The following is a 27,771-nucleotide window of genomic DNA, read 5'->3' as shown; positions in this document are numbered from 1 at the left end:
TATATGTGTGCCTATATATGTGTCCATCTATCTGTGTGTCTATATGTGTGTCCATCTTTCTGTGTGTCTATATGTGTGTCCATCTTTCTGTGTGCCTATATGTGCTCCAATCTATCGGCGTGCCTGTATGTGTCTCCATCTATCTGTGTGCCTATCTGTGTGTCAATCTATCGGTGTGCCTATGTGTGTCTATATGTGTGTCCATCTATATGTGTGCCTATATGTCTTCCCATCTATCTGTGTGCCTATATGTGTTTCCATCTATCTGTGTGTCTATATATGTGTCCATCTATCTGTGTGTCTATATGTGTGTCCATCTTTCTGTGTGCCTATATGTGCTCCAATCTATCGGCGTGCCTGTATGTGTCTCCATCTATCTGTGTGCCTATCTGTGTGTCAATCTATCGGTGTGCCTATGTGTGTCTATATGTGTGTCCATCTATATGTGTGCCTATATGTCTTCCCATCTATCTGTGTGCCTATATGTGTGTCCATCTATCTGTGTCTATATGTGTTCCCATCTATATGTGTGCCTATATATGTTTGTCCATCTATGTGTGTGCCTATATGTGTCACTATGTGTTTTCCCTTCTATCTGTAGCTGTATGTGTTCCCATCTATCTGTGTGTTTATATGTGTGTCCATCTATGTGTGTGTCTATATATCTTCCCATCTATCTGTATGTCTATATGTGTTCCCATCTATCTGTGTGTCTGTGTGTGTCTATGTGTGTGTCAATCTATCTGTGGCTATATGTTCACATCCATTTGTATGTGTCCATGTGTGTACAAATCCATCAGTGTGTCTGCATATGTGCCCATCTATCTGTCTATCTATGTCTATGTGTTCACATCCATCTGTCTATCTGTGTCTATGTGTTCACATCCATCTGTCTATCTGTGTCTATCTGTTCACATCCATCTGTCTGTCTGTGTCTATCTGTTCACATCCATCTGTCTATTTGTGTCTATATGTTCACATCCATCTGTCTATCTGTGTCTATGTGTTCACATCCATCTGTCTATCTGTGTCTATGCGCTCACATCCATCTGTCTATCTGTGTCTATGCGCTCACATCTACCTGTCTATCTGTGTCTATGTATTCACATCCATCTGTCTATCTGTGTCTATGTGTTCACATCCATCTGTCTATCTGTCTATATGTTCACATCCATCTGTCTATCTGTATCTATGTGTTCACATCCATCTGTCTATCTGTGTCTATGTGTTCACATCCATCTGTCTATCTGTGTCTATGTGTTCACATCCATCTGTCTATCTGTGTCTATATGTGCCCATCCATCTGTCTATCTGTATCTATGTGTTCACATCCATCTGTCTATCTGTGTATATATGTTCACATCCATCTATCTGTTTCTAGTGTTCACACGTATTCGTATCCGTCTGTTGGTAGATCCATTTAATATGTGTAAATATTCTTTGTGTTTCACTATGTGTGGCTTGCTGTGTATCTGTCTGTCCGTCAGTCTGTGTCCGCGCCTCCGTCTATCTTTTTATCAGCTTCCATTCAAGAGCCATCTACATGTATCTGCATATCTTCCTCCTCTATACATTCATCTAGCATATCTGGGACTTAAACCCATACCCTGTCTGGGAACCGCGCCCAGTATTGTGTTCATGTGTCTAGCAACACTGTCTGCATTTCTGTTTCATTATAACCACATGCTCCCTTTTCAGCCTGTCTGTCTTCTTCATCCTACCGACAGCCTCCGTATCCCTTTCTTTGTATACCTATCTACCTATATGCCTGTTGGATCCATCGTCTGTCTGCAAATCACCTCGTCGGTCCTAACTGTCTGCCTGTCTGGAGATTACAAGCCCGTTCCTGGAACCAGTGGGTAAATTGGCAATCAGCAGGAACCGCCGTTGCAACGTCAACGGAAATAGGTCGACGGCCAGTCCAATCGATAGAAATAACAGTCATCGCTTAAGTTGCCTATTTCTGTACACGTGGACTATGCATAGTTAATCTCTTATCTGGATTCGGAACTGTCTATGCAATGGCGTGCGCTATCGGTCATTGATTTGTTCAAACTTTGCTCCCTTCAGTAATTGAGATCCCGTTATCTGTGACTCAAGTGCATGAGCGATACCGACGTGCCTGAAGAACTCGAAGATGGACTTGTGATTACCGATAAACTGATATCCGTGTTTGGAAAAATTGTGATATAAAATGCAACTTATCTCACAGCAACTCGTGTATGTCACTGTGATCTCCTATATCAACATTTTCTTATCTCCCTCCAGATTGTGAACTGCTGTTATCTTATGAAATTTCCTCCAACAGCGAAAAGTTCAATTAATTGTTTCAAATGAATTTAAACATTATTACCGGAGTTGAGTGTTTTATTTGGTCCTATTGCGACATACATTCTGTGAAAAATCACAACACACGCAAAGGTTGTTTTATTCTTATAGCTTGCTGCGTAGGATAAAGTAAAGCGCATAGCTTTCGTAAAAAGCTGTACAAGATAAAATATATTGATTGTATTTATTTTTAGTCAGTTCAGTTTGGACAAAAACATACATATTTACGTGTGAGCATACGAGAGAAGGAAAGTAACATGAAAGTGGCCTTTGTGAAATGTTCACTGTTGTTTTGCTGATCGATGTTCTAAATGTCAAAGATCTTGCAAGGTTTGACGCGTTCGTGTCATGACACGTACAGCCAAGGTGGAGGGTAAAGGTTGAAGGTCATGACCATATGGTTGAAGTGAATGGTTGTGTACTTGTTCGTGTGACCTTTTGTCTCCCCCGGTATTGACATAGACTATGTTATTTGCTGTATTTCTGCTGACGTATATTCATCCATCGCCTCTGGTATCGTCATAAACCTTGAATATTCGCTGCTGTGTGGGGGAAGTTTATTCGTTCATTGCCTCTGGTATCGTCATAAACCTTGAATATTCGCAGCTGTGTGGGGAAGTTTATTTGTTGATCGCCTCTGGCATCGTCATAAACCTTGAATATTCGCTGCTGTGTGGGGGGAGTTTATTTGTTGATCGCCTCTGGTATCGTCATAAATCTTGAATATTCTCTGCTGTATACGGAACTGTATTCGTTCATCGCCTCTGGTATCGTCATAAATCTTGTATATTCGCTGCTGTATACGGACCTGCATTCGTTCATCGCCTCTGGTATCGTCATCAACCTTGAATATTCGCTGCTGTGTGGGGGAAGTTTATTTGTTGATCGCCTCTGGCATCGTCATAAACCTTGAATATTCGCTGCTTTTGGGGGGAAGTTTATTCGTTCATTGCCTCTGGTATCGTCATAAACCTTGAATATTCGCTGCTGTGTGGGGGGAGTTTATTTGTTGATCGCCTCTGGCATCGTCATAAACCTTGAATATTCGCTGCTTTTGGGTGGAAGTTTATTCGTTCATTGCCTCTGGTATCGTCATAAACCTTGACTATTCGCTGCTGTATACGGACCTGTATTCGTTCATCGCCTCTGATATCGTCATAAATCTTGTATATTCGCTGCTGTATACGGAACTGTATTCGTTCATCGCCTCTGGTATCATCATAAATCTTGTATATTCGCTGCTGTATACGGACCTGTATTCGTTCATCGCCTCTGGTATCGTCATAAATCTTGTATATTCGCTGCTGTATACGGAACTGTATTCGTTCATCGCCTCTGATATCGTCATAAATCTTGAATATTCGCTGCTGTATACGGAACTGTATTCGTTCATCGCCTCTGGTATCGTCATAAATCTTGTATATTCGCTGCTGTATACGGACCTGTATTCGTTCATCGCCTCTGGTATCGTCATCAACCTTCAATATTCGCTGCTGTATACGGAACTGTATTCGTTCATCGCCTCTGGTATCATCATAAACCTTGAATATTCGCTGCTGTGTGTGGGAAATGTTTTCGTTCATCGCCTCTGGTATCATCATAAACCTTGAATATTCGCTGCTGTGCGGGGGAAGTTTATTCGTTCATCGCCTCTGGTATTGTCATCAACCTTGAATATTCGCTGCTGTGTGGGGGAAGTTTATTCGTTCATCGCCTCTGGTGTTGTCATAAACCTTGAATATTAAATTTTGCTGCTGTATACGGACCTGTATTCGTTCATTGCCTCTGGTATTGTCATAAACCTTGAATATTCGATGCTGTGTGGGGAAAGTGTATTCGTTCATTGCCTCTGGTATTGTCATAAACCTTGAATATTCGCTGCTGTGTGGGGAAAGTGTATTCGTTCATTGCCTCTGGTATTGTCATAAACCTTGATGGGAAGTTTATTCGTTCATCGCCTCTGGTGTTGCCATAAATCTTGAATATTTGCTGCTGTGTGGGGGATGTTTATTCGTTCATTGCCTCTGGTATTGTCATAAACCTTAAATATTTGCTTCTGTGTGTGGGAAGTGTGTTCGTTTATTGCCTCTGGTATTGCATAAACCTTGAATATTCGCTGCTGTTTGTGGAAAGTGTATTCACCAGTTGCCTCTGGTATTGACATAAACTTCAATTATTCGCTGCCGATTTGGAGACGTATATTCGTCAATACCCCACGCCAAGCTTTAACTATTTGTTGGTGTTGGGAGACATATATTCGTTCACTGCCTCCTGTACTGACTTAAGAACTTTGATTACTCCCTGGTGGTTTGAGGAAGTTCATTTGTCCATCTCCTTACATTGCTAGTGCTTGGGAAATTTATTAATCCATTGCCCCCGATATTGCCATCAACTTTGATCTTCGCTAGTGTTTAGAGGGGGTTTATGCGTCCATTGAATCGGATATTGGCGTAAACTTTGATTAATCGCTAGTGTTGCGGGGCGTTTATTTGTCCATCGCAGGGCACTGTACGCGGTACATATGGTACTACAGTCAGCGTAGTACCATGTCAGTTAATGGTGTCAATGAATTCAGTGCCAGGTTGCAGATACATTGTGGGTTTTCTAGTGTTGGGAATTGGTTGAAATCTCACAATTGATGATTGGTAAATTACCAGCGAGCAAGCATCGAAACATATTGGTTAGCGTTATTGTTCAGATTTTCCTATTCAAGTTGTTATTGCAGATAAGTATGACGTGGTTCTCTGTTGTTGTTTTTTAGTTTTATATAGGAACTGCGCAAATTTCATTTGCAAACTTCACATCCAATATAAAATGATGCAACTTGTTACTTTAAACTGATCACTAATATGTCATGAACATAAACATCCTGGAATCTTAAAGAAATATGAAGTCATGACTTTTCAGTAAGTGAAGTGAGTTTTCTAAGAATTATACATGTTTTCAGGCCCTGAAAACTTCTAAGATATGATCCATCGTCAAGTGTTTCAAACTCTAAAACAGTTGTGACAAAATCGTTTGTGTACGATTATGAGAAAACGTGATCGATTGTTTGGTCGTCTGGTCCCTGCAACTAATCTTCGATTATTTCAATTAATCGGAACACCACTAGGGATTTCAGGTTCATTCGATAAAAACAGTCTGTATTTAAACTCATCCAAAGAAAATTTTGCTCATGGTAAGACTAGGCTTTAATCTCTTGACTTGTCGGTAGTGTTGGGAATCGGAAAACAAATCCACTATCGATTATCGGAGGATTGTGGTGAACGATTATCGATTACAATCGAAGTATATACATTTTTAATGTTATCACCAATTTCAAGGGGTTTTCCGGAGGTTTTTTCCCAATGAATGTTTTTTATAACTAATACTGTCAGGCAATGAAATACACGCATGCAAGAAAGACACTGGAATTGTAATTAAACAATAAAAGTGGTTAAAATGTTACAATGCGCATAGCTTTACGCTGTTGAGTGCATGTTTGTTCGTGAATATTTGTCAAATTTAGTTTTTACTTTACTTCATTCAAGAGTTATACTAAAACAACAAAATTCTGATTAATTGAAAATATGTTTTTGTACAATCGATAATCGTTTTTAATCCTTCTTTTGATCGATTTTCGATCATCAGAACACCACTACTTGTCGGTATATAATTTTTTGGTTATTTCGATATTTACTTGTAACCGTATACCGACGGGGTGTGATAATGTTCATTGTTCACCCACTGATTTGTCCGCTTGAATATGCACAGGCATCTGTGACACAGTTGAGGTATCATTTACTGAAGCTTAAACAAACTGTGTGGAATTCTGACGGCGTGGATGCTCATATTATCACACTCTGGTTTTCTTACATATTCTGACATAGTGATCGATAATGTGAGCAATTAATGATGAGGGGCTAAATGTGTTCATATTATATGCAATCGGAACTTTGACACTTTAAACTTAACCAAATGAACAAAACACTGAATATTAAATCTTGTTCCACTTATGCCTGCATTTTATACTATGGTTATGGTTAATAATTTGCCGTGACAAACGGTTTAAGAGTCCCCTTTGAACCAGCAAAATAGAACACAGACAAGTCTAAAATATTCAATAATATATTGAGCAAACAATGAGCACGCTACAATGAATGACAGTACAGATATCTAGTACAATGCAATTGAGTCACAAATCTATAATATCGGGTCACAAATATATAATATTAACTCATCAGAGTCTTGACATTTACAGTGTGAGCAGATATACTGATTGAAGGTTGTTTACAATGAGAGCCGTCGGGCACGCACGGTCAGTCCTGAATGTTGACCAGACGATGACGATGGCAGACAGATGTACACACATCCAGTCATGTAATAAAGTTCCGCGCACAACACAACAACCAACCTTTATATAGCTTTTACGCAGTTCTCGAGCATTCTAGCAATGCTTGGCTGTATTATTATCCACTCAGAACTTTATAGAAATCCGTCGAGATCGGTGGAAAACTCCACGGCATGATGGAAGCCGTAGATAAACAAGATTGCCAAGGGAGGCAACTCTGAAGCGCAATCAAAAAGACGTAACACTAAAAATAGTATTGCCATTGAAGATATATGATGCGAGATGCGAGCCAAAACCCACACTCAAATCTTTAAACATTATGACCCATAATAACTATCACTTAATCAATGATATTACAAATTACAGAAAACACACTCTCATAACACTATACAGTTACTTTGAAAAACATTTTAGATGTGCATATTGTGTAAATATGGGTTCGGGGTGACTGACAACTAATGTTGAGAAAAGTTAATGAAGCAGAATCAAAATGGTGTGGTGAATGATAATCTGAGTATTGTGTTATTCTGCCTAAAGCAGCGTGACAAGCCTGTTTTAAACTTACATCGCAGCTTGAGATAGCATACTACTCTAACGTTGTATGGCCAATTGGGGACATTTTGGATTTCACCCTGAAATCTATTGACAGTAGTTGTACAGTTATGTAAAACACACTTCAGAGTAAGTGTCTATGTTTGTATTGCTTGTTACCGGTTGTTTACCACTGCCCCAGCAATGTTCCTGTTACATGGCGACCGGCTGTGAATTATCAAGTCTCGTCTAGACAACCCAGCGTTTGACACCATGAGTCGTACTGACCCTGAAGCAAATATATCCAAGAAAGCCCACGCAAGTCTAGAAAATGCGGCAAGTCAAGATTTCCACAGCTTCAGAAAATGAAGAAGGTCCCTGGGCTCCTTTTTATTGCATTTAAAATTTTAATTTAAAAAACTTTTATTTCCTGTAAAATATGTTCATTTCAGAGACTAGCTGTTAGTCTACGCCATGAGCATCGGTCTACGAATTAGGGATATGACATGAATCAACCAGATTAGCGAGCCTAAATACATAAAGGAAGGCCTGTTTCTTTGAGTTTCCTCATGTACTCCATGGTTGAGTGAGGTTTATTTCTTGGATAAACGGACGTGTAGTCAGTAAGTTAGTCTGGTTCACAGTCCCTGAACCACATTATTTTCACTACTGCCAAGCCCTCTCTGCAGTGCTAAAGCCCTAAATAAAGCAAGTCTAGATTTCCTCAGGTTCTGAATCTCTGGTCTCCCTGGGGCTCCTTTTCAATTTAAATGGGCTTGTTTGTTACTATCAAAATTATATATATTCAGAGACTAATCATTAGTCTGTCAGTAAGTGTGTTTTGGCCCATGAATGAACGCCTCGGTGAGGACTACGCAGATCCTTCATTAGACTAACGCTTAGTCTCTGAATATATAACTTGGATTGTAACAAATAAATCCATATAAATTGAAAAAGAGCCCAGGGCAGGCCAGAGAACCTGGGGAAATCTAGACTTGCTTCATTTAAGGCTTTAGCACTGCAGGGAGGGCTAGGCTGTAGGGAAAATAATGTGGTTCCGGGACTATGAGACAGACTACTCCTTCGTCTAAATCTTTAGAATTATTAAAGGGGTCGACATAGGGGTTTCATGTCCAAGATCCGCATTAATCACAACACTCGGTTAACTTCATCGTACAATGTTTGGTCCATCTGTATTCAGTTACACGGTTGGTGATAAATCCCGTTACTATCTCTATAATTGTTACAGCCTTAATAATTGTTACTCGAAATATTATATGAATCTATCTATCAATCCGGGAGGTGGGGTAGCCTAGTGGTTAAGCCGTTCGCTCGTCACGCCAAAGATTACCCACATGGGCACAATGTGTGAAGCCCATTTCTGCTCTCCTCCGCAGGGATCCGGGATATTGAAAAAAGCGGCGTAAAACTAAACTCACTCCCTCACTATCTATCTATCCATCCATCAAGCCCATCCACTCACGTATACGTATCTATCTAACTGCCTGCCTGCCTGCCTGTCTGTCTGTCTGCCTGCCTGTCTGTCTGTCTGTCTGTCTGTCTGCCTGTCTGTCTGTCTGTCTGTCTGCCTGCCTGTCTGTCTGTCTGTCTGTCTGTCTCTCTCTCTCTATATATATGTATATATATATATATATGAAGCATTGGCTTAAAGCATGTTTTAGGATATGTTCAAAATACATAAAAGAATAATTCATAGCCATAATTCTGGAAATGTGTTTGTGTGTTTGGAATTATTCAGCGAACTACGATCAAGCAGAATCAGCTGTCAGGAAGTACGCACATTTGTGAATACAAATACTCGTTGTACGCGTGACTGGGTTACATTCGACTAACGCATAGTTTCTGAGTACATATAATTTTGGTAGAAAACAAATCCCTTTAAACTGAAGAGGAGCCCCAGAGAAAAGGGAGTTCCGGAGTTTGAGGAATTCTAGACTTGCTTCCTTAGGGACTACAACATTCCAGGTGGTTCTGACGGAAGGTGAGTGAGTTTAGCTTGACGCCGCACTCAGCAATATTCCACCAATATGGCTGCGGTCTGCAAATAATCGAGTCTGGACCAGACAATTCAGTGATCAATAGTTCGAGCATCGATCTACGCAATTGGGATACGATGTGTCAACCAAGTCAGCGAGCCTGACCACCCGATCCCGTTAGTGACCTCTTACGACAAGCATGGGTTACTGAATATCAGTTCTAACCCTGACCTTAACGGATCTGGGCAGAAGGGAAAATAATGCTGTTCTGAGACTGTGTATTATAATGTATCGAAGGAATAAAATAATTCCAGCTCTATTCAAATACGATATGAGGAAAATACACGTTAGATTATTGTGGAAATGTAACGTTCATTGGTTGTACGTTAGTGTAAGTCAAGCACGAAACACATTGCAACAACAGCAGCAGTTTGAGTGAGTGAGTTTAGTTTTACATCGCTTTTAGCAATATTCCAGCAACATCACGGCGGGGGATACCAGAAATAGGCTTCACACATTGTACCCATGTGAGGAATCGAACCCGGATCTTCGGCATGACGAGTGAACGGCAGCAGTTTGAGTGAGTGAGTCTAGTTTTACGTCGCTTTTAGCAATATTCCAGCAACATCACGGCGGGGATACCAGAAATGGGCTTCACACATTGTACCCATGTGGGGAATGGAATCCGGGTCATCGGCGTGACGAGCGAGCGAGCGCTTTACCCACTAAGAGTGAGTGAGTGAGTTTAGTTTTACGCCGCACTCGGCAATATTCCAATTATATGGCGGCGGTCTGTAAATAATCGAGTCGGGACCAGACAATCCAGTGATCAACAGCATAAGCATCGATCTGCGTAATTGGCTACCCCACCGTCCCAACAGCAGTTTGACAAACCCTGGCAGTAATTAAGACCGTACGACAAGATACCCAGTCGACTCCAACATCGACGGAACATCGCGCCGCTTAACACAATTTGACTCCAGGACAGGAATGTTCATATTACGGTTGGTTACGTGGACCCGGTACTAAAGCGTAATGTTACGTGCCAGTGTCACGGTTACGGGAAGCCCTGTTACATCACTGTAGAACAACAACATCGGGTTACCTTCCTTTTAGCCGTGCTTTGTTTGAGCGTGAGGCTGTTAACGCCTGGGCTATCTTCGGGCCGATCCGTGTATCAACCATTGATCCCGGTAGATTGTGCGTCTGTCGGTAAATAAACAATTATTTGAATAATGACTTCCCGTGATTATCGTGTTTTCAATACTTATGTATTCCGAGAATACATGGCTCAGTCTGAAGCTTGCGTGACTGTTATCTAAATTCGTTTTAAATGAGCTTAGCCTTGAATATTAATGAGGCTTACATTTATATTAATAAAATATGTCATTCTTCGTGATGAGGATGTTTATTGTATAATGTGTTTAAATGCAATTTCAATTTGAAATTTAATCAAGTAATGTATTTATCATGTTTAAAAAAATGCTAATTTACATCTTCCTCAAGACCAAATCATATCTGTCCATGTAACGAGAAATAGCGCATATTGTTTTTTTGTTATTGATTTTAAAGATAACATTAACGCATTATGTAGTAAAAAGTAACAATTTAAAAAATGTCTGAACTACCAAACTGTTAAAAAGACAAAATGGTAAGACAGGATATGTAAAAACGCGTTATCGATTACGCTGAATGCTATCCAAACATACGAATCGATGCTAAATCTTAAGCTTCAAATGAAAACCTGAGACGAAATATCGTTTTCGTCTTCGAAATACAGCCAACATCGAATCGTACCTATGACACAATGAGTTCAAAAGGCAGGATTGGCTATCAAATTTCATTTTAAATTCCTTAAATATTTAAATTCCTTTCCAAAATATTTGCTCAATCACAAAGTGCCTCGGCAAACCCGCAACAATAAATACGATCTGTTCCGCATTGTGGCTTCGGCGCGATCGGTTCTTTATCGATTTGCAAGAAAAACAGAGAGCTGCAGAAGCGTCTCCGCATCTGATGTAAGTTAATCTATACACGATGTCTAATACGAGACACCAGTGTCAACGTGCGTAATCTATTACGCCACCAGCACGGGTGATGTCAGCGTTTGTAGAAAGACAAAACGTGACCATACGGAGAGACATGAGCCAAGCGAAGCACGAATCTTCTTCCCAGAAACGCATTCCGCAAGCAGACGATTGGGACAATAACATTCTGATATAGAATACTCCGTCTGTTTTGTCGGTACGTGCTCAAGGAAGGTGAGTAACAGTTTTTTATGCAATACCAATTAAAGATATGGTCCTGTCTCGTGCAATCAGACTAAATGATAGCGGACCGTGTCGAGGCCCGGGGCCATTACGTTTGCTCCCATTCAGGTTCACTGACCGCATTACACGACAACTTCAGGGTCGCGCTTCGTCCGGAGGTGAATGTGTGTGTGTTTGGTGTTTCGCCAGCGAGCCGGCCCTAACATCACAGTTATTATGGGCTAGGGAAGTCTGATTCGGGTCAGGCGAGATGGCTGCTTGGGAATCAACTGCTAAATGCGTGTGGTGAATGTAGTTGGATGTCGTCTGCGCCTGGCGCCATGGCTTGCTGGTCGGTGTTTTACACTGACTAAAGGTCAGCCCAGCCTTTCCTCATCTTCAAGTTTGACCCCATTCTGCTGAATCATCTCGCTGAGAAAGGAGGATACGGACAGCCGTCTTGCAAGCATGTTCCCGTGTTTGTACTCGCGAGGCGGAAATAGCAACAGACGGTGAATTGGGAGTTAGTTTACAGTCGGGAATCTCAGCCCGAAGTTGTTTTTACGATGACGATATATTCAGCACGGTAAGCAATACATTCGCCTTGTTGTCTACACCTTCTAGTTGTATGTTTTCCTCAGATTGTGTTGTGTACTCCGCGCTTCGAATACATCCATAGGCGTGTTCGAGTCATACGAGCTGGTTGAAAATGAGGCCAAGTGACAAACCGCTCGCCTACGATAATATTTGATGGTATTTCAAGTCCTGCTTACTCGGTATCCCCGAACAACTGCCGTGTGTCTATTAATGGCGCTCCTTCTTTCAACTCACATCAAATCGGCTGTCACCTTAATAATATATTCCTGACAACTGGTTACAGCACCTAACGCTGCCACGTATTTTTGACCGGAATATTAAAACTACTATCCCATAAAGGTAAGTTTATTCATAAGTCTGTAACGTCGAATCGTGCACACCGTGTCTGTTGCAGTCATATCAACACTTTGCAGCGTTAGTCAAAATATATTCACGAATATTATTTAAACATTAAGCGAAAGAATCAAATTTAAGCTGTTACGGTAATATGTAATCTTTACATTGCTGAACATTCTTTTCATGTTCATTTCAACCAGTATTTTCAAAATTGTCACAAAATCTTACATTTATTTTGACGTTTTAGGACATTTTCCCTCGATGGCATTGTACTATAAATATATTTTATATCTACACAAATAGAATGTGTCGAAACTAACGCTTCGCGACCTAAGGGAATACATATTTAAAATCTGTTATTTAAATAACATAGCGGTGAATGTCAAGTGAAGCCGAATCTCATTGTGCTGCCGTTACGATGCCATTAAAACGAGAGCCATATGTTTGAGGACAGGGCGTGCTGGTTGTTTGAAGGACACCGACAATAACACGACTATTTACTGATATATGTGAGACACGTATGGGTTCAGCTGAATGTTTATGGTTTATGTGTCTGCACGTCAACCGAACGCGTGACTGTATTTCTTTGTGTTTGTGAAAGCTATGATGAGTAACAAATATGTCGCTACCTGTACATATTCTCCCTTGTACCTGTAGATATTCAGGCTGAAGTCATAAGCATTCGGCCATAGACACTAGACATATATTTTCCAGCATCTAATGTTCTGCGTATATGTTTGCATTAGATCATATCAATATTCGAGTGTCGTCTTCATACGAGCCTGCATCTGTGTCATGCTATAGTCTGGCACATAGTTGTAATGTTGCGACTGTCTCGTTGAATAGTTTCTAGTGCTATTTGATACTTACGTGGTATGTGTTCACTCTATGTCGGCTTTCTCATAACTAGGAAACAATGGACTCATGAAAGGGGACTTGGACAATTATCCTATTTATGTACATGGCATTTATATGTCAATATTATGATAGCAATTACCAGTACATAGACGACGACTACGTTCAATATGTCTCTTGCGTACGTGGCTGTGATATTACTGCTGTAGACAAGTTGAAACTTGTGCCTAATTGGTTTGATAAAATAGGAATGTTTGATCTCAAACGTGACATTAGTTTCATGTAAGTAGTTGCACCCGTGTTACTTCACAAGCTCCCATATGCGGAGTTGCACCCATACCTGCGCACAAAACGTAACGTCACATTAATTTGCGGAGTTGCACCCATATTTGCGCACAAAACGTAACGTCACATTAATTTGCGGAGTTGCACCCATACTTGCGCACAAAACGTAACGTCGCATTAATTTGCGGAGTTGCACCCATACTTGCACACAAAACGTATCATTACGTTTATATGCGGAGTTGCACTCATGATTGCGCACAAAACGTAACGTTACTTTCATATGCGGAGTTGCATCCATGTTTGCGCACAAGACGTAACATCACTTTAATATGCGGAATTGCATCCATGTTTGCTCACAAAACGTAACGTTACTTTCATATGCGGAGTTGAACCCATACTTGCTCCCAAACGTAACATCACTTTCATATGCGTAGTTGAACCCATACTTGCTCCCAAACGTAACATCACTTTCATATGCGTAGTTGAACCCGTAATATGCTCCCAAAAGTAACATCACTTTCATATGCGTAGTTGAACCCGTAATATGCTCCCAAAAGTAACATCACTTTCATATGCGTAGTTGAACACATGTTTGCGCCCCTAAGTAAAATTACTTTCATTAGTAGTTGCAGCCACATGTCTTCACAAACATGACACATGGAAGACATTGGGATTATTTACGGGTTTGTGATCAACCTAACATTCAGCTATCATTATTTTCCGAATAACAAACATTTTACAGAATAGGTCATTATCACCCATGCATCACACAAAATACCCGCACATGCGAGCAGCTTTATGACGTTGTGGTCAACCTCGTACGACGTTTTCCCGTACCAATACAAAAGCCATGTGTAGTATTTTGGAAAAATATTTGTCTGTCATACTGACCCTGAAACAAATATATCCAAGAAACCCCATGCAAGTTTAGAATATGTGGCAAGTCTAGATTTCCACAGTTTCTGAAAATCAAGAAAGTTTCTGGACTCATTTTATTTTATTTATGATTACAATTTAGGACTGTTTTATTCTGGGAAATAGCTAAATTCACTTCTATAGTTCAAAATATATTTTGCTTAACAAAAAAACAACCCAACAAAATAGCAGGCTGAATGTGGGCGAATAGACATATTCAGAATTACGTGTGACGTCAGAAAATATTAAATATTTCTTCACCAGAATTAAAAACACACACGCAACCTAAACGCAAGCTACATGCCCAACCTTTCCTGACTATGAATGAATGTGTCTAGAATGAATCTGTGTATGCGAACAGCTGACAATCATTGCCATCGTGAATATTACGTAGGCCGACAGCGAGGCATGCATTCCGGCAGCCATTATCTTAAAACTTTATCTGGGGCGTTGTAAAACTACACCGTTATACACGCAAGCAGGATTAAGGTAAAACACGTGGTATTATGCACACAGTTTACCGTGTTGCACAAGCCTCGCTCAGAACGTCCGGTGGCGTTTTGTAAGCAAGCTCCTCGCCTCCTTACGTGAGGATGACGTAATGCTCCAGCGACCGTATCAAATAACCGCGCAGCCTTGATTGCTTTAACCGCATGAATGGGAATCCCATTTACTGATGTCAGAGGCATTAATACCCCGACTTGCATTCAACCGGAGACTATCATCGGTAATGGTGTTCATCTGCATTCAAGTGTGAATGAAATGCGGAAGCTGGGTCGGATGAGACAGTTTACTAATGAGGACCATTGTAGATAAACAATCACACTGAGCTGTAAACTTGATTCGTACACCCCTGTAAACTGCTTACAAAGACAAGGTGTAATACCGATAGGGGCGGTGGGGTAGCCTAGTGGTTAAGGCGTTCGCTAGACAGGCCGAAGAACCGAATCGATTCCCCACATTGGTACAATGTGTGAAGCCCATTTCCGGTGATAGTGCAACAATATTGCTAAAAGCGGCGTAAAACTAAACTCATTCCCTCACTCACATGGTTAAAGATGTGTGAAGCCTGTTTCCTGTGTCACCCGCCATGAAGTGTCGGAATATTACTAAAAGTGAGGGGCGGTGGGGTAGCCTAGTGGTTAAGGCGTTCGCTCGTCACGCTGAAGACCCGGGTTCGATTCCCCACATGGGCAGCACAATGTTTGAAGCTCATTTCTGGTGTCTCCGGCCGTGATATTGCTGGAAAAACTAAACACACTCACTCACTACTAACAGTGATGTGAAACTAAACTCATCCACTCACTCAGAAGAGTAAAGATGTGTGAATGAGGCCAGATTCCGGTGTACGCCCGACGTGAGACTGCGGGAATACTGCTAATAGACTGGCGTGTATTGTTCGCTTATCTAGACTGGCCTCTTCGAATGATAGAATTGCTATACATCCATGGGCTCAGCATTCAGTACGGCCTTGGAGCAAGACTACGGAAAACCCAACTCACTCACTGTTAAAATGATGTCAAATCACGCTTATATAATTCCTGAGGGCAAGTGGGACATGCAATGCTCCCAGCCTCGATAAGGAGATATAAGTCACTGACAGCTATAGTTTAATCCCCATTGTAGAAATTCCTGTGAAGAGCCTCGGGATCTTATCATTCATAGTAAATTGTTCATGAGCAGATAGTAAATACCATGAACCTACACAAACTCACTTAAGCTTGCATCAGCGTTATTTCCAGTATCAGATTGAGTTTACAAGTGATATCCAAATGCAGAAAAATACCCAAAAACTATTTTTGGGCCTAATGTCAGATAAGACGTTGAGTTGCGCTGGTAAATAAACACTTTGACCTTGATAATGAGAGACTCGTACAGCGTGTTATATGAGGCGCGTCATTATTGAAACAACTCGAGGGAGAAAGCGAAAATATGTAATACCCTTGTACCTCATTCCTTTGGGTTTTGGGGGACAGTAAATTATGTTTAAAACAGTGTCAGTACAGATGTTTGAAGTCGATTTAAAACAACCACCCACGAGCATCTCGCAACTCACGAATGTACTTGTCTGTACATTTTCGTATTCGCGAAGATCCGGGTTAGAATTGGGTTAATCACCAACAAGAAATGTTTGTCGTAAGAGGCAACTAACAGGATCTGGTCCTTGAGGCTTGCTGACACATGTCATCGTATCCTAACTGCATGGATCTATTCACATGCTGTCGATCACTGGCCTCTCTGGTCCACACATGATTATTTACCGACCACAGTCATATAAGTGGGACATTGCTGAGGGAGACGTTGAACATGAGACAAACAAATATAGATCATTTCGCAAACAGGTCATCCATAGGGAGGGGTCCTGTAAGCTAGAACTGTTTCATGCATGTTGGATCCGTGAAGATCCGGGTTAGAATTGATCTTCACTAACCTATGCTTATCGTAAGAGGCGCCTAACGGGATCGGGAGGTCAAGCTCGCTGACTTGGTTGACACATGTCATCGGTTCCCAATTGCGTAGGTCGATGTTCATGCTGTTGATCACTGGATTGTCTGGTCCAGACTCGATTATTTACAGACCGCCGCCATATAGATGGAATATTGCTGAGTGCGGCGTAAAAACTAAACTCACCCACTCACTCGCTCATGCATGCTGTATGAACCATTCATCCGGGGTTGATTTATGTGCTGGGTGCGCTTCTTAATAGCGCACACGTACTTTCTCGAGAAGCCATGAGTACATTTCATTACATAATTACCTGTTAACCAGACCTAGTCATGCATCACGTACAGCCAGACAATGCAATCCTACTAACACACAGGAGTGGATATGATTTTATGGTCCTTTTGGTCGTGGGAAGTTTATTCTCAAAAGATGTTTGACAACGCATCAGATAACGACAGCGCACGTCTAATGCCCATTATATATATTCGCAAGAGTTATAATGACACCGGTTTACCGTAACGTTTTTTTAAACATTAATTGAGTTTGTGTCCTTCAGGGGCGTTGGGGTAGCCTAAAGGCTAAAGCGTCCGCTGAAGACCTAGGTTCGATTCCCCAAACGGGTACAATGTGTGAAGACTGCTTTTGGTGTCCCCCGCCGTGATATTGCTGGAATATGAGTTATAGCGGCGTAAAACCATACTCACTTGAATCCTTCAAGTTATAGCAGATTGTCACCTTGATGATGAGGAAGACAACTAAGCAGGATGAAGACTCAGTTTTGACGAAACCTGCGAGACACGAACCTGTGATAAGCGGATCCTGATACATGAAAGGGACGTAAATCTGCGAATAGTGTCACATGAAATCACACACACCCTATACCCATCCAACTTAGCTAGAACGACTAAACTGTAATACACAAATATGACAAACTCAGATTACATCCGAAAATGAAACTTTCTCACCATCTAGAAACTACATGTAGATCCTTTATCGACGAAGTGTGAAAAACTCGCGTCTCTACGCGACTGGTCGGCGATCGTCGCCCACGTGGCAGCGATGCTAAACATGCATGTACTATGCAGGGCTGGCTATCGATATAGATCATAGGGATCGATAATCGTTGACGATCTATTTAGCCAGGCCTAGTTCTATGCATCCTCGCGAAACGCCGTGTTGCAGTATGGTTGAACGCGGAAGTAAATGTAACGAAGGGCTGGTTGTCCCACTGGTATAGCTACACTTGTGATAATGTGTGCAATAAGACTCAGGATGCTTCACAGGATACAGAGGGTGTTTGTGACACCGGAGGCAGCTTAACGTTGACGTTGAAACACTTGCCATCCAAATATATAACGGTACTTGCACCTAAACTAGTAGTCTGTCTCACAGTCCCTGAACCACATTAATTTCCCTACTGCCAAGCCCTCTCTGCAGTGCTAAAGCCCTAAATAAAGCAAGTCTAGATTTCCTCAGGTTCTGAATCTCTGGTCTCTTTAGGGCTCCTTTTCAATATAAATGGGCTTGTTTGTTACTATCAAAATTATATATATTCAGAGACTAAGCCTTAGTCTACTAAACTAGATGCGCCAACAAATGTTCTTATGGCTGTTGCAACGTTTCTGTGCTCTTATACAAGAAGTTAATTTTACGGCAGACAGAGTTCGTTTTGTCATTTGTTTAAACATATTCGCTGTATCCGAAGTTTTTTTCTTTTATCCGTTTATTTGTTTGTCTTATCAAGAATATGTTACAGTGAACTTGACTGGACGCATTATTTATTATTTATTTTTAACATTTCCGCGTAGCGTAAAATCCAATGAATGTAGATACATATTCGTTACATCCGCTGCTAAACGTATACTCTTTACATCCTGGGTTCGTTATGCCCGGAGCTGAAAGTATTGTTGTTATATCCACAAAATGAAGTAACACTATAATGACTTGCAAAACTGTTTACCTTACGTGGATTAATTTGATACGTTGCCAAAGTCGGATTTTAGTTATCCGAAGATAATCTGGAGATTTTCTCAATTATGTAACAATGTTGTTTTTAGTACACACGTAAATACATCGCCGGGATTTATAAACATTTGTTGGCCATCGACACCAGCAGCGAGGTTATGTCGACTTCGAGATGGGATAGCCGGTTGCAAATAATTCATCCGGGTTCTTCTCCAGATTACCCTGAAAGATCCGGGTTAGAATTAGCCTTCAACAACTCGTGCTTGTCTTAAGAGGCGACTGACGAGATCTGACTTGGTTGATTACTGACTTGGCTGATTGCTGACTTGGTTGATTGCTGACTTGGTTGATTGCTGAATTGCTGAATTGCTTGACTTGGTTGATTGCTGACTTGGTTGATTGCTGACTTGGTTGATTGCTGAATTGCTGACTTGGTTGATTGCTGAATTGCTGACTTGGTTGGTTGATTGCTGAATTGCTGACTTGGTTGATTGCTGACTTGGTTGATTGCTGAATTGCTGACTTGGTTGATTGCTGACTTGGTTGATTGCTGAAGTGGTTGACACATGTCATTGCAATTGCTTGGATCGATGCTCATGATGTAGACCACTGGATTCTTTGGTCGATACTCGAGTATACAGAACACCGCCGATATAAAGCTGAACTATTTCTGAGTGAGGCGCCAGAAAACAAACAAAAACATCACACCCTGTGTGTGTGAGTGAGTGAGTTTTGTTGTACGCTGCTTTTAGAAATATTCCAGCAATATCACGGCGGGGCACACCAGAAATGAGCTTCACAAAGTGTACCGATGTGGGGAATCAAACCCGGGTCTTCGGCGTCACGGCGAACGCTTTAACCACTAGGCTACCCGACCGCCACTCACCCACTGTGACTGAGTCGGATAAGAATCCAGTCAACCACGGAATCGAACGTGGGAAATTTAAGACAACCGTTCGGACTTTGGAGAGTCCGACCCATTCATTACTGGTAACGTTTATTATTACCAAGTTTGTAAATAACGGTATTGGAAGGTAGAAGATGTCGGAGGGTACTTAGTATTACTGCGAATATCTGTCCCCTAACAAAGAAAAGGGTTGGGGGGTGTCGTTGGGTAGCCAAATGGGTGTAGCGTTAGCTTGTGACACCGATGATGCTGGTTCGATTCCCATAGAGGTGACCCTGCCGCATGAGTGCGTTAGTATTGCTAAAATCGGCATAAAACCATAAACTCACTAAATAAATAAATACGGCATTTGACATTATTTCATGTATGCTATGCTCTAAGAACTTGAAGAATACTTTTAATGATAACAGAACTTATCGGGCAGGTAATGTCAGATTACCTGTGGTCTTGGATAACCCGGATGTCCTTGGCTTATTTTGAGCGGTATGTACGCATATGTATGCGTAATCAAAACGAGACTGTCGAAACATGCACATTGACGGTATAAACATGGGGATTGTCTAAACACTTCCTTGTGTTTATTCGTAATTATTGTCTGTTTACGCTCACAGACAAAAGCATCGATATATTCATAACATATCCGTATTTTGTAGGACACACACACACACGCGCGCGCGCGCACAAACGGATATAGTGTGTTTGTAAGAATGGCTACCAGTCACTAGCTAGCTAAACCTACGTCCTTTTTAACAAACCTACATTCTCGAAACAATACTGACAACATAACAACTCATAAATTCAGTTGTTTAATTTACCATCGATTCAGGGACAAAGTATTCGTATAAAGCCCACATCGATATATTGATGATATTTCCACGCATCGCGTTCATAACAGTATCGCATGGTATTCCGCCGGGCGTTAATCAATTAAAACACCAGACATATGAAATATACATATGCGGGCGAACCTGCGCCTCGAGTGGCTGCGGGAATGTGGGACGCTCGCTGACTTCTCAAACGGAAACGACGCGGCAGAAAGATTACAGCGTGGTGTGTATTGTTGGTAGACTAGACTCAGTTGCTTACTTATCACGCGCGGTAAGGCACACCACGCATTCTCTCGCGCCGTGTCACACCGATAACACACTCCCAATGGTGTTTGAAGCAGGTGAGGCGAATGACTGTTTCTTACGAGTGATCGTTCATTTTCCTTTTAGAACCACTGTGTTGTGGTTTATGTTTGTGTTTTGGTGGGAGACGGTCGTGTATATGTCCTCGCCCTAGAACGCGTCAACATTGTCGACATTTCCTAGCTGTAGGAGCGGAGGTAGACTTGATATTTACTGGGCTTGTATTGAGTGGTTTGAGGACACGAGTGTGTATGATATGTGGTGCGTTGAGGTATTTAGCTTGGGGATAGCGGGAGAGGTTATTAATAGTGTCTGATGTCATCTCTAAACCCGCGTACATTCTGTGTCATGTAAACAGTAACATTGAGCTCAATAAACAATATTATGTATGGCCTAGTGAGAATATTTACAGAACGGTGGTTTAATTGACACGGAGCTCACATTAAGTTTAAATACAGTTTGTCATCACTGGCAGTTATTTAATATTGTGAGTTGAGGGTGTGGATATATCATCATACTTATTTATCAGGGTTTGGGTGACAGTGTGGCTTGATGCTCGGTCGTAATGGCGAACACCCGGTGTTCAAAATCTACGTGACTTTATAACGTAAATCTATGCATTTGCCGTTTTCCCTCTAGTAATATTCCCGGATTTGAATCCTTACTTTGTCGTGTTGTGTTTATATATCTTTATATCCGTGTTATAACCAAATCCTGGAACACGTTTCAACAACATACCGAGCTGACAGAAAACTCGTAATACGGTGTATCAATAACATGTAATAAATATTTATTTGCAATTTAAATCACATTTTCCTATGATCGTAATTATCTTGGCATGGTATGACGAGTTTTGATCTTTTTGTGAATAATTAATATTGGTTAATCATTATATCCATCCAACGATGCGATCCCATTCCGTTTCATTATTCCCGTTTCTAGTTTTATATCCACCTTCATATAGTACGAACGGTATGTCGTCTGTTGACAAAACCGTCACGTCTGCTCCTCACATCTATCGTCTGCTATCGGTCCCGTGTGTAGGATGTGACGTAAGCGATGTAACGGTTCTCAAGCGAGAGTCGTCTGCTGTTTGTTCATTCTCTCGATAGCGGCGATATGTTTTGACGTAATACAGTTCGCTTTGGGCCTCGAGCTAAGAACATAATGAGGCTCCGAGCTGTTCAGGAGGCTTCTAGCCCAATCGATTTCCCAAAGGTCACGGCTTGCATTTTGTAGCACGCGTGTGAAGAGTCTTCTTCAGATGTATGCGATTTGGACACAGTGGGATGGCTAGATCTGTAATGAGAGGCCGACTGAGCTTGATACGTGCTGTGCTATAAGTTGACGGGGAACTATTACTGTACGAGTTGAGACGTAGGCCATTCGTGTACGGTGGTGTCTTTCCTACTCCGAGGGAACACAGGTTTACGTCATAACCGCATTGCGTTGGTGGCGATATGGGAATTATTTCCTCGTTGGACGAGCGAGAATCCTTCTCGGCAAGGGACAACGCTGGTGTCGTTACACAAGCCGGAAATATGTCATAATTTGAATCTTGAATATTGTCAGTGATCTAATTTGTGTGGCGTTGTTATCGGCAGGCGTCTTCCCGGTGAGTACGTTGTGTCTCTGAAAGGTTCATCTTTCGTTGTTCCGATATATATGTTGTGAAGCTTGCTCATGGTACTTATTGATCACTGCAGCAATTCATCATTTTAGATTAAACGAGCGTGTAAGATTAGAATTAACCATATCTGAAAGTGAGTGTAACTTTAGACGATAACGTGGAGCTGGTGTTGATATTCGAAGCACGGGGATGTGAATTAAGGGCATGTTGTGAATATCAATGTTATAATATATCTGTCAAATAACTTCCGCATTGTTAAAATAACATTATAGTCACTAACTATATATCTCTTTAAGGAATATATATAGGATCATATTATATATATTTATTCACATGTGTGTGTGTACGTATAATGTTGATGATATATGATGATTTGGGATGGTGTTCTACAAAATGTTTTATGTATGTGTGTGTGTGTATGTATGTATGTGTGTGTGTGTGTGTGTGTGTGTATGTATGTATGTATGTATGTATGTATGTCTATCTGTCTGTGTCTGTACGCATTTGTGTGTGTGTGTGTGTGTGTGAGAGAGAGAGAGAGAGAGAGAGAGAGAGAGATTTACGCCCGTCATGATCTGTAGAGGAATAGACTTAACAGTTAGTATCCAATTTGTAACCTGAATGACAGTATGGCATGGACTAAACATCCTTCATTTGATTTTAATCTCCCTTGGTGTGAAACCCGTCAACACACGATGACCAGGACTCGGTTTCAATTAAAAAAAACAGCCACGTTGGTCGCAGATGTATCTTATGTTAGACGCAAGTGGGAAATGCTTAATGATGGACGTGAGTCTATTGCTATATGTGCGACGTATTCGGTTCTCGAGTCCGAACCATATGGACGAAAAGTAAGCATGCCAGTACGAATGATAAGCTTACACTAAAATATCAGTTGAGGAAGACTCAAAGAATTCGTCAATATTTCATTGTCATGTGCCAGATGTCTCGTCACGAAAATTACCGTTCATTGAGTCACCGTCAATTTCCTTGTTTCAGATAGCCGCCACGATGTATAATCACAAGGAACAAGGTAAAGGCATACCACCGTTGGCCATGGGAATGGTGGATCAGCGGAAAGCTCAATACCCAGGATACCCTATACAACAGCCGCACCCTGAGACTGCTTCCTTATCCAGGGGTACGCTTGTTCCCGGGGTGACTCAGTCTAAGATTGTCCCACCACTTGCATATGCCTCAACTCAAGGACATAATTCCACCCTGACGTCACAGAGCAGCTCATTGTATTACTATGGCAACAGTGTATCCTCGGAGGCCAGTTCTCGATTCCCACGATCCCATTCAGGACACTCGGGAACCGTACAACCTCAAAGTCTTTCAGTGAATAGTGCCATCTCTGCGGAAAGCCAGAACCATGTGTCTTCGTATGGAGGCGGGTCTATACAAAATGGTTTACCTTTGACGAGCAGACCCGAGAGAGTTCCACCGTTGACCACTGTTGGATACCCATCTCTTGGTCAACAACGTGTTCAGTCTTCACAGCTTGGAGCCATCGACTCTGGACTTATTTCAGGATACCCTAGTTCAATACAAACTGGAATACCTCAAAGTGGCGTTCAGAATCGGGGTGGATTAACTGGCGTGTTTAAGTTAAAACAGTCTTCTGACTATAGGCAGCATATACATGAAGCTGCAACTGTGGATAAACACAGCTCTGTTCCTAGCCCCAGGTCGTCCGGGTCGGTGTATCCGGGATCCGTAGCCATGGGCTATCAGACGGGGAGCAGCATATCACAGTCGCCTAAACAATCTGGATACCCGCATTCTAGTGCAGTGACTCCAGCAAGCCAGACAATGAAAATGCCGATGCCTGTGCAATCTAGTTCCATACAGAGTGCAATGCATGCCATGAGTAGACATTCCCCTATCAGACAGGGCTACCAGGGTCAGTCAAATCAATACGGGCCTCTTCAGAGTCCCACCGGTTCTCAACAACGTCAAGTATTAAGTGAAAGTGGCTACGGGATCCCGAGATCCACCATCCCAATGTCTTACAGTCAAACATCTGGAGCTTCTTCCGAGGCTCTGAGACGCTCAAATCAAATGCCCAACACACCCCACTCGTCTCACCATCACTATAATCCAAGCAGCCAACACGCCCCTGTGTCCCACAGTGGCGACAAGCGTCATAGTGTGTATTCTGTGCCAAGCAACCAGAGCGCTAGACCACTGACGTCATCCCAAGGTGTGAGTGTTCGTGGGCAGGATTACCCTCCGAGGAGGACAGAGACCAAAGAACCACCAGTTAAACATGTGATGCAGCCTGTGAAAAGTGGATCTATACAGACTGGTATGCCTTTAGATTTGACTAGTGTTGATAATAGCCTGAGCGCTAGGGTTGCTTCTGAAAGCCCCCTAGATTTGTCAGTTAAAACTAGAAAGCGATGTGTAGATACTGCGATAGACTACGGATTGTCCGAAACAGATAACAGAGGAGTGCCTCCGATGAAGAAACCGTGTGTCAAAGCCGATATTCCTGTGGATCTACGGTCTAAAGAGGTAGGCAGTAAGGTGTTAATGACTGCTCCAGCACCTCAAAGACAAAAATACACATATGATATTGAAACTGATCAAATGTTTGATATCAAGCTACAGCAGAATATTTGCCAAAGTAATGTGTATATGAAAGGGAACAAGTATGCTTATCAAAGTCAAAGACACGTGCAACCTAAAGTTGAACATAGTCAGCCAAAGACAGAGCAAATACAGAATATATATTATCCGGCGCATGATTCAAATGTTTCCCAAGTTGAAGGTTTCCAGAACCAAGGGCCAGTTAAATCGCCTCTTCGTCTGCAGCCAAAATACGAGGAACAAAAAACATGTTATCCCTCACCTCCTGAAATAAATGCATACCCCAGTCAGATTCCACAAAAGACAACTGTTCCTCATCTCCATGTTTCTAGTCAAAGTGTTGTGTATGCCAAGGCTACTGGATCTTATGCTGACGCATCCGATTACAGAAGGGCCATGTCCTATAGCCAAAACACATCATCCTCATATGGAATAAAGAATGATATACATACTACAAACTCCTATCAAAAACCTGTCAGTAGCTATATTTCATCTCAGACCAGTCATCAAAGGCAACCAGGGTCTCAGAGTAGCGTCAGTTCCAGTTCAAATCATAAATCTCAGCCGCACCATCCAATATATCCTTCAATGCAGAAGCAACAACATCAGCAACATCAGCAGCAACATCAACAACAGCTGCTTCATCAAAGATCGTTGCAGCAACATCAGCTCATGCAGCACCCGATGTCGCATCATCATCAACAGCCGCCACCTCCTGCTCAGCAGCAGCAACAACTGCAACAGCAACAACAACAGCCACAGAGACCTCCACAGAATCAGTATTACAGTAAACCAACTTCTCAAAGTACAATAGCTAGCCCTCTCTACAGTCAGAGCATGGTTGCAACCAAGTCAGCGTTCTATCCGCAGAAGAAAGAAGAGCAGAGATCTGTGGACAGTAGATATCATGAATCAATTCGATCTCATTCAAATGTTACTCAAACTAAGCCTTCCTATGAAATGAAGCTACCTAGTAGTAATGGATACATTGTTACAACTCATGATAAGAGGAATGTTCCCAAGTCTCAGGTTATAAGCACAACCCTGTACAAGCCCCCAGTGTCAGAACAACAAGAAGTTCAGAGACCCGAGGCCTCTCAAACTACCCCCGAAATTCAAATCACAGGTGTGACTGCAGCCCCTTCTCAGAAGTCCCAACCTCAGCCTGCTGCTGCTGCTGAAACACAGAAGGATGAACAAATGAACATGGCCAAGTACACTGAGCCACTGACAATAGCTATACCGACATCCACCAGCAATAGTGACCAAAGCCAAAAACCTGCACCGAAATCCGTCCCTCGTCCTGGACCACACAAAATATTGTCCAAAAAGCACAGGATACTAAATGCTTTTGGCCAAGACGAAGATCAGAAGCGCGTGGCAACCCACGTACCTAGCTCAATTCCTCATCACGTTCATCGTACTATGGACGGTGTGTTCAAGATGCCAACGATTTCCCCATCAAGTCCAGCTTCTCCTAAAATGCCAATTCTTAGCCCACACGATAAAATTCCCCCTCCCGAGGATGCCTCTCTACACAATGAACCGCCGCAGCTTGATCCTCCAGCAACTCCTGTTAAGAATAGACTAGTTCCTGGCGCTGTTGGAGTCCGCGGGGAGAACATTCAGAGGGCACAGCAAGGAGATAAAGCTGTGAAGGAGAAGGATGGTTCAAAGATTCTCCTAAAACCACCTGCTCCACCTTCAGCTGAAGCAACAGCTGATGGGCAGGTGAGGCCCGGTGAGAAATATGTACGGCCGGAGATTATGAGAAGGAATTCGTTGCCCGAGAGGCCATCAATGTATCAAAAAAATATCCCCGTTGCCAACGTTGCGCCCTTTGTTCATTCAAATAAGGACCAAATTGGAGTACATTCCGACTCAACCCAAGTTCTTCCAGAGGACAGTCTGAACAATGAATCATCTTCTAGTCAAGGAGTACGTCAAGACAAAGAGAGTTCCAACACCAGGAATGGAAACAAACAGTCAAAATCCACTCCGACAAAGAAACAAAAGCAGGACAGTACAAAGGCATCGCAAAAGCGATCTAGTCAGTATATCAGAAAGATTGCCAAGTTGAGTAAAACGACCCCACGAAAGAAAGAACTCAAGTTTCTGGCAGCCCCTCTGAAGTACAAGCTTCTGAAGGCTACGACGGAAATACATGAAATGGAAGAAGCATCCTTGGTTAGGAACTACAAGAAGCAGGGTCTTCGTCCACGACAGAAGCAGGTTCCTGTGAAGAAGCCACCAAAGGCAAAGCGGAAACAGGTGCGGATTTCTAAAAAGGACAAACTACTGGAAGAAGCAGGAGACTCAGAAGGATTTGAGGTGGACAAACACAACACACAGAAGGAAATCATAGCAGAACCGACCAAAAAGAAGGAGACAACCACCGTTGCAAGGCAGGAAAGACCACTACGGGTGAGTATTCTGTTCAACATGATCAGTTATGAATACCTATTCTCTACCTCCGTGGTCCAGTGCGCCCAAATTCATGGGTACCTCTGAGGCGTGTTCTAACCTAGTGATTACCGCTTCACTATGCTGATGACGACTGATTGTCGTCACCACACACAAACCCATGGGTTTCACAAAATGAAATCTTGATTACAATCATGCTTGTCCGAAAGGGCGACTGAAGGGACCGGGTGGTCAGGTTCGCTGACCTGGTTG

General features: G+C 42.1%; 1 protein-coding gene across 7 annotated transcripts in view; it reads left to right on the top strand.

The window, feature by feature from the left end:
• Nucleotides 1-27,771, top strand: part of LOC124271708 — an 86,869-nt gene that overhangs the window by 19,155 nt on the left and 39,943 nt on the right. For 2 of the 7 annotated variants that reach the window (XM_046706874.1, XM_046706868.1), the window contains exon 2: nt 23,500-27,519. In XM_046706874.1, the coding sequence (XP_046562830.1) occupies nt 23,500-27,519 (4,020 nt within the window). Of the gene's footprint in view, nt 1-11,306; nt 11,448-11,600; nt 12,022-12,242; nt 12,372-20,801; nt 20,909-21,906; nt 22,486-23,499; nt 27,520-27,771 lie in introns of those variants that run through there. The other 5 variants (XM_046706872.1, XM_046706869.1, XM_046706873.1 and 2 more) reach the window with 5 other exon arrangements.

Source organism: Haliotis rubra, unplaced genomic scaffold, assembly GCF_003918875.1.
Source record: "Haliotis rubra isolate DU_JTF1 unplaced genomic scaffold, ASM391887v1 Scf1627, whole genome shotgun sequence".
Lineage (NCBI taxonomy): Eukaryota > Metazoa > Mollusca > Gastropoda > Lepetellida > Haliotidae > Haliotis > Haliotis rubra.
This window is presented reverse-complemented; position numbering and strand designations above follow the sequence as displayed.